General features: G+C 44.9%; 1 protein-coding gene across 2 annotated transcripts in view; it reads right to left on the bottom strand.

The window, feature by feature from the left end:
• Nucleotides 1-3,427: 3,427 nt before the first annotated feature.
• Nucleotides 3,428-14,353, bottom strand: part of CMIP (c-Maf inducing protein) — a 130,523-nt gene continuing 119,597 nt past the window's right edge. For both annotated transcript variants that reach the window (XM_053952618.1, XM_053952619.1), the window contains exons 16-21: nt 12,847-12,987; nt 11,897-11,944; nt 10,986-11,132; nt 9,417-9,522; nt 8,249-8,319; nt 3,428-5,394 (exon numbers count right to left, since the gene is read on the bottom strand). In XM_053952618.1, coding sequence (XP_053808593.1) covers nt 5,341-5,394; nt 8,249-8,319; nt 9,417-9,522; nt 10,986-11,132; nt 11,897-11,944; nt 12,847-12,987 — 567 coding nt within the window. In that variant the 3' untranslated portion in view covers nt 3,428-5,340. The remainder of the gene's footprint in view (nt 5,395-8,248; nt 8,320-9,416; nt 9,523-10,985; nt 11,133-11,896; nt 11,945-12,846; nt 12,988-14,353) is intronic.

Genomic DNA, 14,353 nt, shown 5'->3' with positions numbered 1-14,353 from the left:
AAAGTATCTCAGTATCTACTGTGAACAACTCAACTTCAAATGTATGCTGCATAAGAATTAAAGGATTAATGTTTGATATCCTATCCCAGATGGAAGAAAAATTAACAAGAAACTGGGTCCTATGTCAACTGCCAGATCTGTGAAGCTAACTGGTGAATTTAGGTGCTGGGACCAATTTAATGGTCTGAACACAAACTGGGAGCTCTGGTCTTCTACACAGAGCTGTGTTTGGATCTTTGTAGAGATTGACAGGAAAAAGATATTTACATCAACAAGGTTCATCCATGGCCAGCAGATCTGTGAGGTTTGGGTATGTATTTAAAATCTGATGGGGCCTGGTGGAACATTAGAGAGGTATTACACTACTTGTTCTAGCTAGCTGGTGAAAAACATGAAAGTGAGATTACCTGAAAAAAAAGCAGGTATCGGGCTAGCAGAAAAAATACTTGCATGTTTGATATTACTGGCAAAAAGGCCATTCCAAGATCTGTTATTAATAAAAATGGCTAGTCTCAAATACTCAAGCTTTTCCCCTGTCAATAGAAAAGAAAATGGAAAAAAAATTGCATTGCAACATCTACTTAAAAGAAATATTTTGATATGTGTACTCCATTTAGTTGGAAAGAATCATTACAAATTCAAGAGACAGCAATATTACTGAGTGATGTGTTCTAATGGGCACAGCTGGTCGGTGTTACAGGGGCTGGGAGAGGTCAGCGCTGCCTTTAGCAGCACTTACTGCCCTACTGCTTACAGATCTTTGGAAAGTTTCAAGGATTAAAAATCTTTGTACATATGAGAGAGGAGGGTACTGCTGCTGCCAGCCATCAGGGCAGTGGAAATCCCAAAGAAGGCAACAGGAACTGTTTTCCAGAGCCAGCAGTCCTTGGCATCCCTGCTTTGCTTTTAGCTCATTACGATTTGATTCCCTTACTGCTTTTAGGGATTGCCAATCCAGAGCCCACTTTACTCCCAAAAGGACTTTACCTGAACAGAGGTTTGATGCTCTCTGGGAAGCACAAGAAGTGTCAGAGGCACTTCTTGTGCTCGGTGCTGGAGGGCTCAGAGATGGAGCCTCTCCAGGCCTTGGGGACCAGGCCAGGTCACAGCCCCAGGACAAGGCCCACCCGCTCTGGAGACAGGAGATCAGGACCCTGAGGAAGCTGCAGATCAGCCCCAGGGATGCTGCAGATTCCCCACAGCTGCCCAGTGCCACCACGTCCCACACCTCAGCCAGCGCTGGGCAAGGAGCCTCAGGTCACCAGGGATGGGACTTGTGTGCCTCCACCTGGATCCCATGAACAAGACATCCCAAGCTCTAACCTGGTAAAAATCCCACCAGACAATGCTTCAGCAGCTGTTTCAGCACTCCCCTATAAGCAAATCCATGCTGAATTGTGAGGATTTTAGGTATGTATTTCATTCTCTGAACAACAAATAAGCTGAGCCCACACAGCTGGGAAACTGGAGGCAAAGGTACTTTGTGAGATTCATCTCTGTGTTTGGTCTTCTGAAACTCAGAAGGTAGCTGTGAGCAGTGGAAGCAGCAATAGGAAGGCAGGACAACCACAGGCTTTTAATGAGGACAGGAGAAAATTGCTCCCAAAACTCGGCAGTGCTGAGGCTTTGTGCTCTTTGGACTTGCATCAGAGCTGCTGCATGAGTTCGGGTTGAAAGCCGAGAGCTGCAGGTTAGACCAGCCCCTGGCATTCCGAGTCCCTGGGAAGGTGGGCTGCAGGCACCTCCCAAACGGAACCAGGCAGCTTTTGAACGGCTCCATTAGCAGCAAGCAGCAGCTGGGCACAGGCAGAAAGGCATCATTATCCAGGGGAAACCACCAGCCAGCTACGAGGCCCAGCGCTCTGGTACAAAAAGCTCAGGAAAAGCAGAGTGCAAGCTCAGACACAGCATCTCTATTACAGCATGTCTAATCCTCACCTTCTGTAACCAACAGGAGAATCCTCACTCGGACACAGTCCTGAGACAGCCTCACCGTGCTGCTCTGTAATTGCCACAGGTCTGAGACCCAGGGCAGCTGCCCTGGCACAGTGATGACTCCAGCCAGGTGAGACAGATCCCGAGCACCATTTTACTTAACTCCACACTGACCACCTCCAATCTCAGACTTTGTTCAGCCTGCTGCCACAGCAGGGGGAGATTCTGCTGTTTCAGGAGTCAGGAGCAAGCATGAAGGAGGAGTTTCTCAGAGGCTGCAGCAGAAGGCAGGACCAGGGCAGGTGCTGAAGAAAGATCTCACACATGCCCGTTCCCTGCTCACTCCAAGTCACCACGTAGCATCTCAGCAAAGCTCTGTGGCTGCCCCCAGGGCTGATAATCCAGATGAGGTTGTGGAACCCAAACGTTGTTGCCAGTTCCCCCAAAGGCAGAGCCTGGGGAGCTCAGGGAGATGTCACTGTCCACAGCAGGAAAAGAAGCTGTATCCAACATATGCCTTCATCTCACCAAGGTCTAAAGCTCTCCTTCCTTGGGCAATTTTTCAGTCCCTCATGCAACATGCCGGGAATATTTCTGGCTCTTCTGGGTCCAGAAAGGTTTTGGAAGTCCTTGCTGTTGCCAGGGCAGAACAACCCATATGCAGTAGTGATTGCTCATGGGGAAACACCCAAAAAGCCCAACAGACTCAGCTACAGCTATGTGATTTCAGTGAAGGAAAAAAAAATAAAGGCAGGTTATTCTCTTTATCAAGGGCCATCCTGTGAGCACTTCTTAGCTTGGCTGGAAGCACAGTATAAACCCTTGTGTTTCTCCATGTCCTGAAGTATCTTTTGTAGAACAGAACAGAAATCCAGATAAAAGTGAGAGTACAGGAGCCAGGTAACACAGGTGATAAAGGTGGCTCTCAGAACACCTGCAGTGTTCTGAGGTTTCAAGTGGGACCCATTTGTTTGAAAGATGAAATTCAGTAGCTGTGCAGACAATGGAGGCAGTCTTGGAGCTCCAGCTGGGTCTCCTGCTGGCGTCCAGCCCACACCCTGCAGGGCTTCATCCAGGACAGCAGAACACAAACACAGCACATCCCTGCTTTTGGAGGCTGCCCTAAAATACACCTTAATGTACAGAAACCCTTCTTGAGCCTGGAGATGCCCCAGTGCTTCCCTCATTGCCTACATCAGGCAACCAGTGCAAGAAACCCTCTTCTGATGGCCACTGCAAGGACTCCTTTAGCCTTTCAAGGACTGGGGACAGGGCACAAAACAGGCTTGGGGAGCGATGCAAGAACAGGACACAGAGCTCAGCTGTCCTCCTCCTTCTCCTCCCTTCTCCATGGTGGTTCCTCGAGTCTGGGAGTGGGGGCAAACACCCTGGCTGCCTGCTGGTCCCCTGCTCTGGAGCCTGCACCTCCCACAGCATCCCCACATCACCGGCCACACAAAGGCTCCTTCAAAGAAAACACAAAGCACGCAGCTAAAAGATATTCACTTACAGTTTATTTTTGCCTGAAATTATTTCACATCTCTTTGTACACAGCTACAGAACAGTAGTAGTAAACCATTGGTAAAAGCAACAGTGCTAAGGAAAATGTTGGCATATTTTTTTCTTTTTTTTTTTTTCTTCTTCCTTCCCATACTGCATCTTCATACAGTGTGGGATTTGAAGGGGGGGAAAAAAACCTGACACACTATATGAGTTAAGACTCGATTTCTGTTTCATTATTAAAAAAAAAAAGAAAAAAAAGAAAAACAACATCATTTGGGATGGGGTTGTCTACACAGCAACAAACTTAAAAAAAAAAAAAAACCAAAAAACCTGAAAAAAAAAGCTTGGCTTTCCATTGAATAAGATTAAATATATATATATATATTTATATAAAAAATTACATTGGCTGTATGTGAAACCTTGAGGTGCTGAAGAATAAAATAAAAGTGTTAAACAGAGGAAAAAAACTTTTTTGTTTTTTGTCTGATTTTTTTTAAATAAGCAGCTCTGTACAATGAAGGCTCATTATGAAAAAAAAAAAGTCAACAGCATAGTTATAAAAGAAACCACAATTTTTAAAAAATCATCTTCTAAGCAACTGTGGAATTTGAAAAATGTAGCAGTCACATTTACAGACAGGTCAGAGCTATCGGATCAGCAACACCGCGATTTCCTCAGTCTCCCCAGAGGAACATGCAGAACAATGCGTGCACAGAACAGGGCAGGGACGGGGGGCACAGGACAGGGGAGGGAAGGAGGGGAGGGGGGAAAAAAAAAAAAAAACCAGAAAAAGCTGATGCACAAAGTGGAGGGAGAGTTTTTTTTCTCTTTTTGAAATATCGGACGTAAACAGAAAACAATGGAGGCAATTTGTAAAATCTACAGTTTGCAAACACGCCATTGGCAAAATAAATGTCTTGTCCCCATCTCCCGTATTTAAACCTGACATGGCTTAAAAGACTAAAGAAAGTTTTCAGACTTTGGAAGGAATTGTGACTTTTATTAATCCCTGCACCCCCTTCCCCAACAACCATGCCCCCCTTGATAAAGATTTTCCTTCCTATTTGATAACATTTGAGGCATTTTGAAATCAAAAAGACAACGCGATGAATGTTGACAAAGAGGGAGTATAATACAGTTTGCATTACTAAAAGGCAATTCTTCAAGGAGGACATTTCCTTAAAAAAAAATAATAATAACAACAAGACAGCAAACTAGTTTATACAGTACTATACGCAAAAAAAGGGTAAAAGAATTACAATTCATAAATAAAAGACAGGTCCCAGACCTGTTATTTGTGAACCATTTTCTTAAATAGGTGCATTATGTAAATCTTATGTACAACAAAATTACTTTGCATAACAACTGCAAGGACATGGAGGGAGGTGAAAATCATATTTGTTTTGGTTTTCTTCTCTTGAGATTTCTGAAGTTTGATTTTCTGGAGCAAAACTGGTGAAACAGGAGTTCTGGCTGGCTGAGTGCCAGCCAAGGAAACCCAGTTAAGTAAGGACAAAGGAATATTTTTTTTTTTCTCCACACGGCATAAAACACAAAGGCAAATAAAATCCACAAAGGTGTTTTTTTCCTCTTTATAATCCTCTTGCTGCTACAAAGTCCTTTTTTTGTTTGTTTGTTTCCTTTCTTTTCAATTTAAATTATGTTGATTCTGAAATCACAAAGCTGAAAGAATCCAATGGGGTCCAGGCTTGCCCCATCCTCCCAACACACACAACTCCACTCTGCTACCCCACAACCACAAGTCCTGCCACCAAGTCCCCAGACTCACTGCTCTACAGGAATTGGCCAAAAGTTATTTTCTGGTTTGTTTCAATCTGTCTGTTTTAAAAATCTTTTCCTTCTCACAAGAAGCAAAAGAGAAGAGTCGGAGGCAGGGAGAGTTCACCAGGCTTCGGTGTAGCGGACGTCCACCTCCTTTAGGTTGGGGAGTTTAGCCTGTGAGGAGAGGAAAGGTCAGAATTAACAACGTGTTCAGGGCTCAGGTAAAAAGTTCCTGTCAAATCTCTTGTGTAGGGTCATTCCCTGTACTTATCCAACAGAGCAGTGGTATCCCAATCAGGAGGAGGAATAGAGAAGGGAGGGGTGGAAAGAACTTCCTGGGGAAGGAGAGCACCTTGCCCCGCTGCTGTTGGTGTTGATGCTTGTGAAAAACCTTGTGTCCTGTGACTTTTTGTGTGACAGCAAGCCTGGGACCTGTGCAGCTCTGAATATTGTACTTGTATTTTGAATGTGGGCTCCCAAAAGAGGATGAAAGCACCTCCCCTTGGCTAGGAAAGCACAGAGCCGCACTGGTGGTGAGGATGACAGGCAGCCCAGGAGAGGTAAAGGGCAGACACAGCTTTCTGGCCTGGGAGCTCCTGTGTGGAAACAATCCCTGGACTTACTCAATTCAGAGGTTGTATCCAAATCTGGAGGAGGGCTACGGAGAGAGACAGAGCACCTCCCAGCAAACTGGGAGGATTGATCTGTGAACCACCAACTGCAGGAAGAGGCGTGACACCCTGGCCCAGTGCTGAGCTCAGCAGTGAGCTGCAGCAGGTGACTGTGGCAAAGGAACATGATGCTGAGCCCTCACAGACACATGCAACTAAGTCCCACCTGCTCTAAAACCCATGCACCATCCCCCAGGGTCCAGATCAGACCCTGATCTTCATTTTTTATGCAAATGCTTAGCAAAACATGCCTGTCCAACTTTCGCCATGAAGGCAGTGGACTCAAACTGCAGCAGAGAGACATTCCTCCTTCAGCCTCCACATTGCTCATTTTCCCCTTCATGTACTAAAAAAACTCGTGGAGCATTAGCAACTTTTGGTGTCTTTGTGGTCTCCCTTCCACAACTCCGCTGCTTTTGGCCATATCATTCCCGGATCACCCGGCACGAGGCAGACGGGGACCGGCTGTTTGGGCTGTTCCTACTCGTCGATCCCCCTTTCCACGCTCTCTGACCATAATTGCACGGCTAATTCTCTCAAAACAAATAAACACGTTTAATTAGGCCAGGGCATAATTGAGGACTTGGAAGTTTCTAGGAGTCATTATTACCTCACTCCTTGATTTATGTGCGCGCATATTTTGATAAGAGCTATTCATAATCCTACAGACACTGCCAGCAAATAATTTTTCAGTTAGGCAATAATGACTTCAGTAGTGGGTGTTTATTTATTGTCTGGTTCAGCCTGCCTGGTACATATGTGGGTGTCTGTGTGTGTGCAAGCGTGTTTAGTGGGGTGGGGGATGGAGCTGAGAGGAAATGTCATCATTGGCTTGTGCCCCAAATGCTCTTGCAGACCAATGTGAGAAGAAGGAAAGATTTGTATCAAAAATATGTTCTTTGAAGTCTGAGCTGTTCTTAACAAACCTACAGCCACGTGCCCCAGGGAGAGAAACTGCTACCTTTGAACACACACAGAGTCCTAAAATAATGGCCACCAAGATAAAACTCAATGGAAGAGGTGAAAGGGGAAAAAGTGATGCCTGCCTGTTTTCTCAGCTTTTTGAATTCTCTGCAATCATCAGGACTTTGCTCACAGGCAGTTTTGCTGTTTGCCCTGGCAAGTCACTTTCTTTTGTGGCTGCTAAGGACTATTAATGCCATACCAGAGCAGAGGGAACCAGTTAGGAAAATGTGAGTTTCAGTAAGGAGTGGCAAAGGGACTCAGAAGCAGGGGTGGGACCAGGGGAGCCTTTCAATAGATGTGATTTCAGAGCCCTGGGCCAAATACAGTATTGACCTTGATTGTCTGTAAATGCCTGGGGCCTGATACAAGCTCCATTGTGTGAACCCATCTGCAAGCCAGCTGTTAACTCCAAGGACTTCTTTGCATATACAATTGTGACACAAGTTTTTAAAACTTGATCTTGAAAACTCCATGCAAGCAGCATTGCAGCTGAGTCCCTGGGGGAGCCCTGGCTCCACAGTCACAACCAAAGATAGATGTTTGCAGAGAATTTTGAAAGCAGAGCAGTTACAGGACTTGCTTCAAGTTCCAAACTCAACCCAAGGTTGTGACCTTTTAAGTAAACGTGGCCCAATCTGTTTCAACATCCAAGACAAGCAAATGTCAAGTTTCATCTTGAGTCCTTGGGTGTCTAAGGTAAGATATTGGGAGATGCGGCTCACAAACCACCAGAATGAAGGCAAAGTCCACGTGAAGTCACGAAAGCCAACACATCTCAGGCAAGCTTTGAAACCACCTGGCGCTACATCCTGGTTCTTGACACCATTTTGCCTAAGTGGTTATAAACTCAGAGTAAAACCAGACATTGCATGTCAAATTTCAGAATTGAGCATCTATGCAGATGTTTCTGCTCAGAGCCTAATTCCAGTCCTAGAGGTGTCAAGATAAATTTGCATCTTCCTTGATGCTTTCAGTTCTCCATTTGCTTTCCAGATCAAAGTTTCACAATATGCTTCACTCAAGTTACTTTTGGTCCTGTTAATAGTACAGGATATGATGTGCACTAGATTGTACCTGTCTCAGAAACAATCAATTTATGAAACTTTTACTGATAAAGCTTTTACTGTTGATAGCTCAGGCAAAAAGACTGAGCAGCTGATTCTATCTTATACTTCTCCATTCAGTATATTAAATGCTTCCTGAATCCATTGAAGCCAGCAACCTCACAATGCTGCTTTCAGTCATTATATCTACAAAATAATCCACTTCACCCTTTTCAGATAACTTTCATGCTACCCACTCCACAGGGTCAGTTCTCCCTGCCCTAGGCATCACCACCATGTTCTTTCTACAGATACTTCTCATCTTTAGAGGATGCAATTCACAAATACCTTGAGATCTTCGTAGGTATCTGCTGAAAGTTTGGTGCTGTTCATATTTAAACTACACAGGCTCTTCATGGCTGAAAGAGAAAACACACAGATATTTATGATCATGCTGCATTTTCTTAAAATATCATGCTTGCAGTAGGCCAAAGCATAAACAAGACATGCCTATGTGCAGCACTCCCAGGAAAAAGCTGAATAGCATAAAATATAGAAATACAAATGGATAAACAGCTGTTTGGGCCCTCATCCAGGAAAAAGTCCCTATTTAGGAAGGGCCATTAAGCATATGCTTAAGACTGCTGACTTCAAAGGAGTTCAGTCAACTTCTCATAATCGGTTTCCTGCACATTATTCTGAACAGTGCCCGTTCTCAGTGCTCTGCCTGGTGCTCGCAGGGGCCGTGCTGATCTGGCAGTCCTCCCTCTCCTCCCCCATTCCCATTTTAGGCTCCAGTACTTAGCAGAATAGTTTCCTAAGATGAGCCATAACTACTGGCCTGTCTGGCACGTCTGCCTAGGATCAAGCCTATTAAAGTAGCCCTCCGAACCCAGCAGTGAGGTTTGTAATGCACTGCTGGGTGCAGGAGGGAGTTTCACTCCAGCACTGTCGAGCAGCTCTCAGTGCTCAGGGAATCCTGGACTCTGCCTTGTCTTGTTTAAACCAAGAACAGGGGGAGTGTCACCTCCCCAAAAACGAACAAAAAATGCCAGAAGGAGTATGGAACCTGCTGCACACAGCTGCTGAACTGACTGAGAAGCTGCCAGATGGCTTTGCAATCTTCCCCTCCTGTACAACAAAGGCAGGTCCCACCCAGAGGGGATACCCACAGGAATAAATCTGGGAAGTCCCTGGGCAACAGGTTACCACGTGAGATGGGGACAGGTGCTATCAGTGAAGCCAGAGGCAAGATTTAGTGTATGGCTCAGGAGGAAAAAGCCCACAGGAGGCAACCCAGTGCCATCGGGCTCAGGTCACCATCCCATAGCTGGACAGCTGCAGGACTGGGCAGGGAGGAGGGAAGATTAAACCCAAACCCAAACCCAGCCACCGCCTGTCCTAAACCCCTGCAGAAGCAGCGCTGTAGCACTGAGAGATCCACCTCCTGCCTGAACCCACACAAACTCCTCAGAACCCACCCAGGTGTCCCACACAGCCCCCGTCTGTCACTCACAGCTCAGTGCCAGCAGCCCGGCGTCCGTGACCGGGGTCTCGCACAGGTTGAGCACTTGCAGCATGGTGAGGTGCTCGGACAGGAGCCGCAGCCCCGCGTCGCCGAACTGCGGGGCACAAGCAGAGCTGGGTCACACACAGGCTGAGGCACCCGCACCTCGTGCAAGAACCTCAGTGCAAACAGGGCCGTGGAAATGGGGTTTGACCGAGCCCTCCATCGCTCACCGCCATGGCCAATGACAGCAGAGAAAGCGAAGAGTTTTATCTCTGTCTCGCAGGCAGGGAACGGAGGAATTAAGTGACTTGTGTGCACTTAACCACAGGCCATCACTTAATTAGACTGGTGCCTTTGAAGCCTGGACTTTGTATGAGTGGGCTCCCACCCAGGCTATACACGATGGTTATGGCAGCCTCAGACAGTTCCCAACCACATCACACAAAAAAAGCACAGTGCAAGTGGTATTAATTAGCTATTTTGGTCTCAAGAACAATGCACTATTGATTGGTAATTGTTCTATTGACCCACTTGGTTTCTGCTGTTTCTAAATTCTAGATTAATGGAAACCAGGATATAGCAAAATAAAATGGAATCTAAACCCCTTTTTTCCCCTTTTTTAATTAAAAAAAAAAAAAACCTGCACAAAAAGCAAGCTCATTTTGAACAAAATAGTATCAAAGATTCTCAGATGCAAAAGTTACATTGTTAAGACAAATCTGGAGGACATACAAAGAGTTAAAACAAGCAAGCAATTAGTTTCTACTTAATATTCCCCATACAAAAAAAATAGGATATTTCTAGAATATAAAGTAATTAGGAAAACAAAACAAAATATTTACATGATGTTTTGGTAAAAAATGCTGCTTTCTGTGGTTGCACTGACAATAATTGTATTTTCAGTGAGCACTATAAATAGGTGCTAACAGAAAATAGGGAAAACCTATTCAGTGGAGAACCTCAGAGAGCAAAACCAGCAGGGAAACATAGAAGAAAAAATTTAATTTTAGAAGTTCCTTCAATCAACAGCTGAATCATTTGTTCAGTTAACTTGGGTCTTTTTTTGCTTACAAAATAATTGCATTCTCATTATAATTTCCTTCTACTTATTCATTATCTGAGTTTCTATTTGTTGCTGTTGGGTTGATCAGCTTTCAAGCAATTCGCTGTCTGAAGACTGTGCTTTGCTTGACCATATGAGCTGCACAGCACCATTTTTTCATCCTAACTGGGTGAAAGCCGAAGCATTTCCCAGATGAACAGCAGCACAGGGTCTACTCAGCACACAGTACCAACCATGCCCAACTGGAACATTCAACCCAAGATAGTAGCAACACTTTTATAATTAAAAATAAAACAAAAATTTAAAATCAGAGAAAAAAAAAGGGGCAAAGAGAAAAAAAAAATCAGCTGCCAAGATGAGCTAAACCACAGGAAGGCCCTATAAAAATAGCAGGAGGACAAAGTCATTTAAGCAAGCCTCTTCACACACTCTTCTCATGCTGACGTAGTGTGGAATTTCGGAATTAGTCAGCACTGGCTCCTGCTCTGAGTCTCAGGCTGCAGAGCACTTACCTGAGTTGACCACAGGTTCAGCTGCTTGAGCGAAGGCAGTTTGATGAGGTGCTCAGCACAAGCACTTGTCACATTGGTAAAGGCCAGGCTGAGGTTTTCCAGATTCCCAAAAGATCCCGAGCTTAGCAGGCGGGCCAGGTCTGCATCCTGAAAGCAGACAGGAGATTGGGAAGAGAGATTGTGGATGCCCAGCCTGGAAGTGTGTGGTGTCACCGATACTGGTAACCAGAGCGAGTTGCACAACTGCTCCACTTGTTTACAGTAACAGAGAACCACACAGAGCAGTTTCTGTTTGTTTGGCAAGCAGCTGGGCTCTTGTGGCAGCGTTGCTTCACACACCCTGGGAAAAATTTGTCCAGACATTAGGACAAAAATGTCCTTTGCGTGTGTATCCTTATGAGACACAAAGGCTTCAGTGTCAAAGCAAATGCTGAACATCATGAAGATTTAATATCATGAAGATTTAACATCATGAAGATTTAACCACGAGGTCCAGGACCCACCTGTGCCCAGCACCATTACCTGGCCTCAGTGAAGTTAGTCTGGGTTTGCAGCAAGCTTAAATGCAATAGTGCTGGGTCTCTTTGAGACTTCCATGTCTAAAATCCAGAACTGGACATTATGAAGTTTGCCTTTGTAATGCAAAACTCTGTCCCCAGAGCAGATTCTGAGCATTCCAAATCTGAGCAGCACTCTAAATGTGACAGCCTGCTTCTGGTGTTGGAAACTGCTGCACAGACCCAAAAGCAGAATCGTGCCTTTAGTTGTGTAAACTCCAGTTGTGTTGACAGAGCAGGTGGAATGGCTCCCCACTCAACTGCCCAAAACCACTGTGCCACATGGCAAACATAAATCAAGTATTTAAATATGGAAAGACAAAGGTGTTTTTCTATTGACATTGATTAACTTACTGTGGACTTGGATGGCAGTGTTAACCTTGTGGGGCCACCTTTTCTTTGCTGTAAAAGAGAAGACATTTTGGTCAAACAAGCTGCCATTCTACATTTCAGACTCACTGAAGTACAGCAAGCTCCTCACTAGCGCTAACCCTGCTCCCATTTCGAAGCTTCCTGCCAGCCCTTCCACCTCATCCCTGCTTCCCCTGCCCTGAGTGTGCCTGCTGCTGCCCAGGGGACACCCACTAACCACAGCTAAGTGGGTCCTCATGCCATTTGTCTGCTTCAGCCTGCCAGCCTTTGGCTACTTTCACTTTAAAGAAAACACCTTTAAAATGCTGGGCAAAGTGAGCAAAGGGGGGCACAGCTGATAAAAACATTTGCTTGATTCCAAAAAAAGCATCTACTTTTCAGGCTGGGAGAAAGGGTTAAAGACAAATATAAGAGGGAAGAGGAAGTTTGTGGGTACGTTTGCCTAGGTGAAAAAGTGCTAATGCGAGCAGGTCCATTTTAAATCTCTAGGTCCTCTCTTTAAAATCAGGAAGAATCTTTTTCTTTAGGCTTTAGTTCTGAGAACTAGACCTAAAGACCATCTCAGTGAAATGCTGTGAATGCCAGAGCATTCAGAAATGCTGGCCAGCACCAGAACCATTTGCTACTCATATGTCAAAAGGTGGCAGAATTTGACAAGCTGACTTGTAAGATCTTGAGACAGCAAGGTTTCACCTTTATTCCTTCACACAGATCCTAAGCAGGTTATTGAATATCATTCATAAACATAGTATGGGATTAGTCACGTCAGTAAATATCACACAGTATATATATTCACAGTAAAATCCTCTGAGGACTGCTCCCATCCTGTTGTTAACTGGGAATTTCACACCCTGCTTGTCTTTCTTTTGTACCTCCATTTGTGGAGAGCACAGAGCCCAACGTGCTATGGCAATATGTGCAGGGTGACATACCAGCTCCTTTAACTCCCTCTGCCTCTCACACAGCTGTTCATACATTCTCTTTCCCACGTCTGTGCTTTCCAGGGTGGAGATGATCTGGAGCTGGGTGTCGTTATTGTCAATGATGTTGTATTCCAGCATCAAACACAAAATCTAGCAGCAGAACAAAAGGAGAGTGGTCAGTGCAGGGTTTTCATTCCATTTCTTTCAAATATCCTAATTACACTGGGCATGGTAGTTTAAATTCCTGGGTAAGTTTTTAGAGCATGCAATAAGGAGGTTAGATTAGAGGATATAATAGCAATATTTATGCCAATTCCATCACATGAAATTAATTTTTATTTGTAAAGAATGAAGTGTAATCTCCAAAAGCCAGCCTGTGTATCCTGCCCCCCCATTAGTGCTCACGCCTTCTGACTGAGAGGTGCAATTATTTGCATCAGACCTGGAGATGGCTCCATGCCCTCTCCAGAACAGGTACAATCGATCCAGTATTTCCAGGTCCACGGGCTGGGCTGGGCATTGGCAGAGCTGGGACATTGCACAGCAGCAGCAGCAGTGCCAAGCAGCTCCTCAAGGGCCAGATTTTCCATCCCTCAGTGCTGGGGCTTCTGTGCAAGCAGAACACGTGTGAGGTGCACCCAGCCCACGAGGCAGGATGGGTAAAGGACACAGAGGCTCCAAGAGAAGATGCTGGGAGCTCACTGCTGTGGGCCAGGACATCCCTCACCCCACTGGGAACACACCCAGCTCACCCTGGGGAAGGGACTGCCAGGAGCAAGTCAGATCCCAAGGGGATGATTCCAGTGGGTCACACAGATTTAGGACACAAGCTGCCCCTCCATGCTGCCTTTCCTTTTCAGCTATGTATCATGCCATTGCAATTAAAATGCAAAGCTTTTATTCCCTCCACAATTTCAATTATTTTTAATGAAGAAAAAAAAAATCCAGAAACATTATATTCAAATGCATGCAGCATGCTCCTTTATTTACTGGATTCAATTAGCATGTAAAAATCTAAGTCAATGAAAAACTGTAACTCCTTCCATCTATTCATCCACCCTCTTTCTGCTGATAATTACATTTATGAAGAACTTTATCTTAAGAAACCCAGAAAAATATGTATAAACTATTAGCACAACAAAAATAACAAATCATAAGCATAAAAAATGTGCATTAATGCAAGCAAATAAGGTTTTATATAGGCACTTCCTGTGCACTGCTCATTTTGCAGGTGGCAAGACAAGAATCAGGCATTTCATCATGGAAAAGTCTTGTGGTTGTGAATTGTGATCTCTCACCACAGCCTACCACCACGGCCACTTATTTCCCATCCTAACTTCTCCAGCTGCATTACAGCAAACAACCTCTTTGTCCAAAAATTCATGCACCCACCTTTCATTTCATTCACCCTCCTATCCACAGAACAACAATATTCTGTTCTCCTTAGTTCAGAGAAACACAACCACCCACTGCTGGTGTTTAACATAGCACAAACCTGACCCCTGCTAGAGCCAGT

The sequence above is a fragment of the Vidua chalybeata genome, chromosome 11 (assembly GCF_026979565.1).
Source record: "Vidua chalybeata isolate OUT-0048 chromosome 11, bVidCha1 merged haplotype, whole genome shotgun sequence".
Lineage (NCBI taxonomy): Eukaryota > Metazoa > Chordata > Aves > Passeriformes > Viduidae > Vidua > Vidua chalybeata.
The sequence above is the reverse complement of the archived record's forward strand: the minus strand, read 5'-3'. Positions and strand labels throughout refer to the sequence as shown.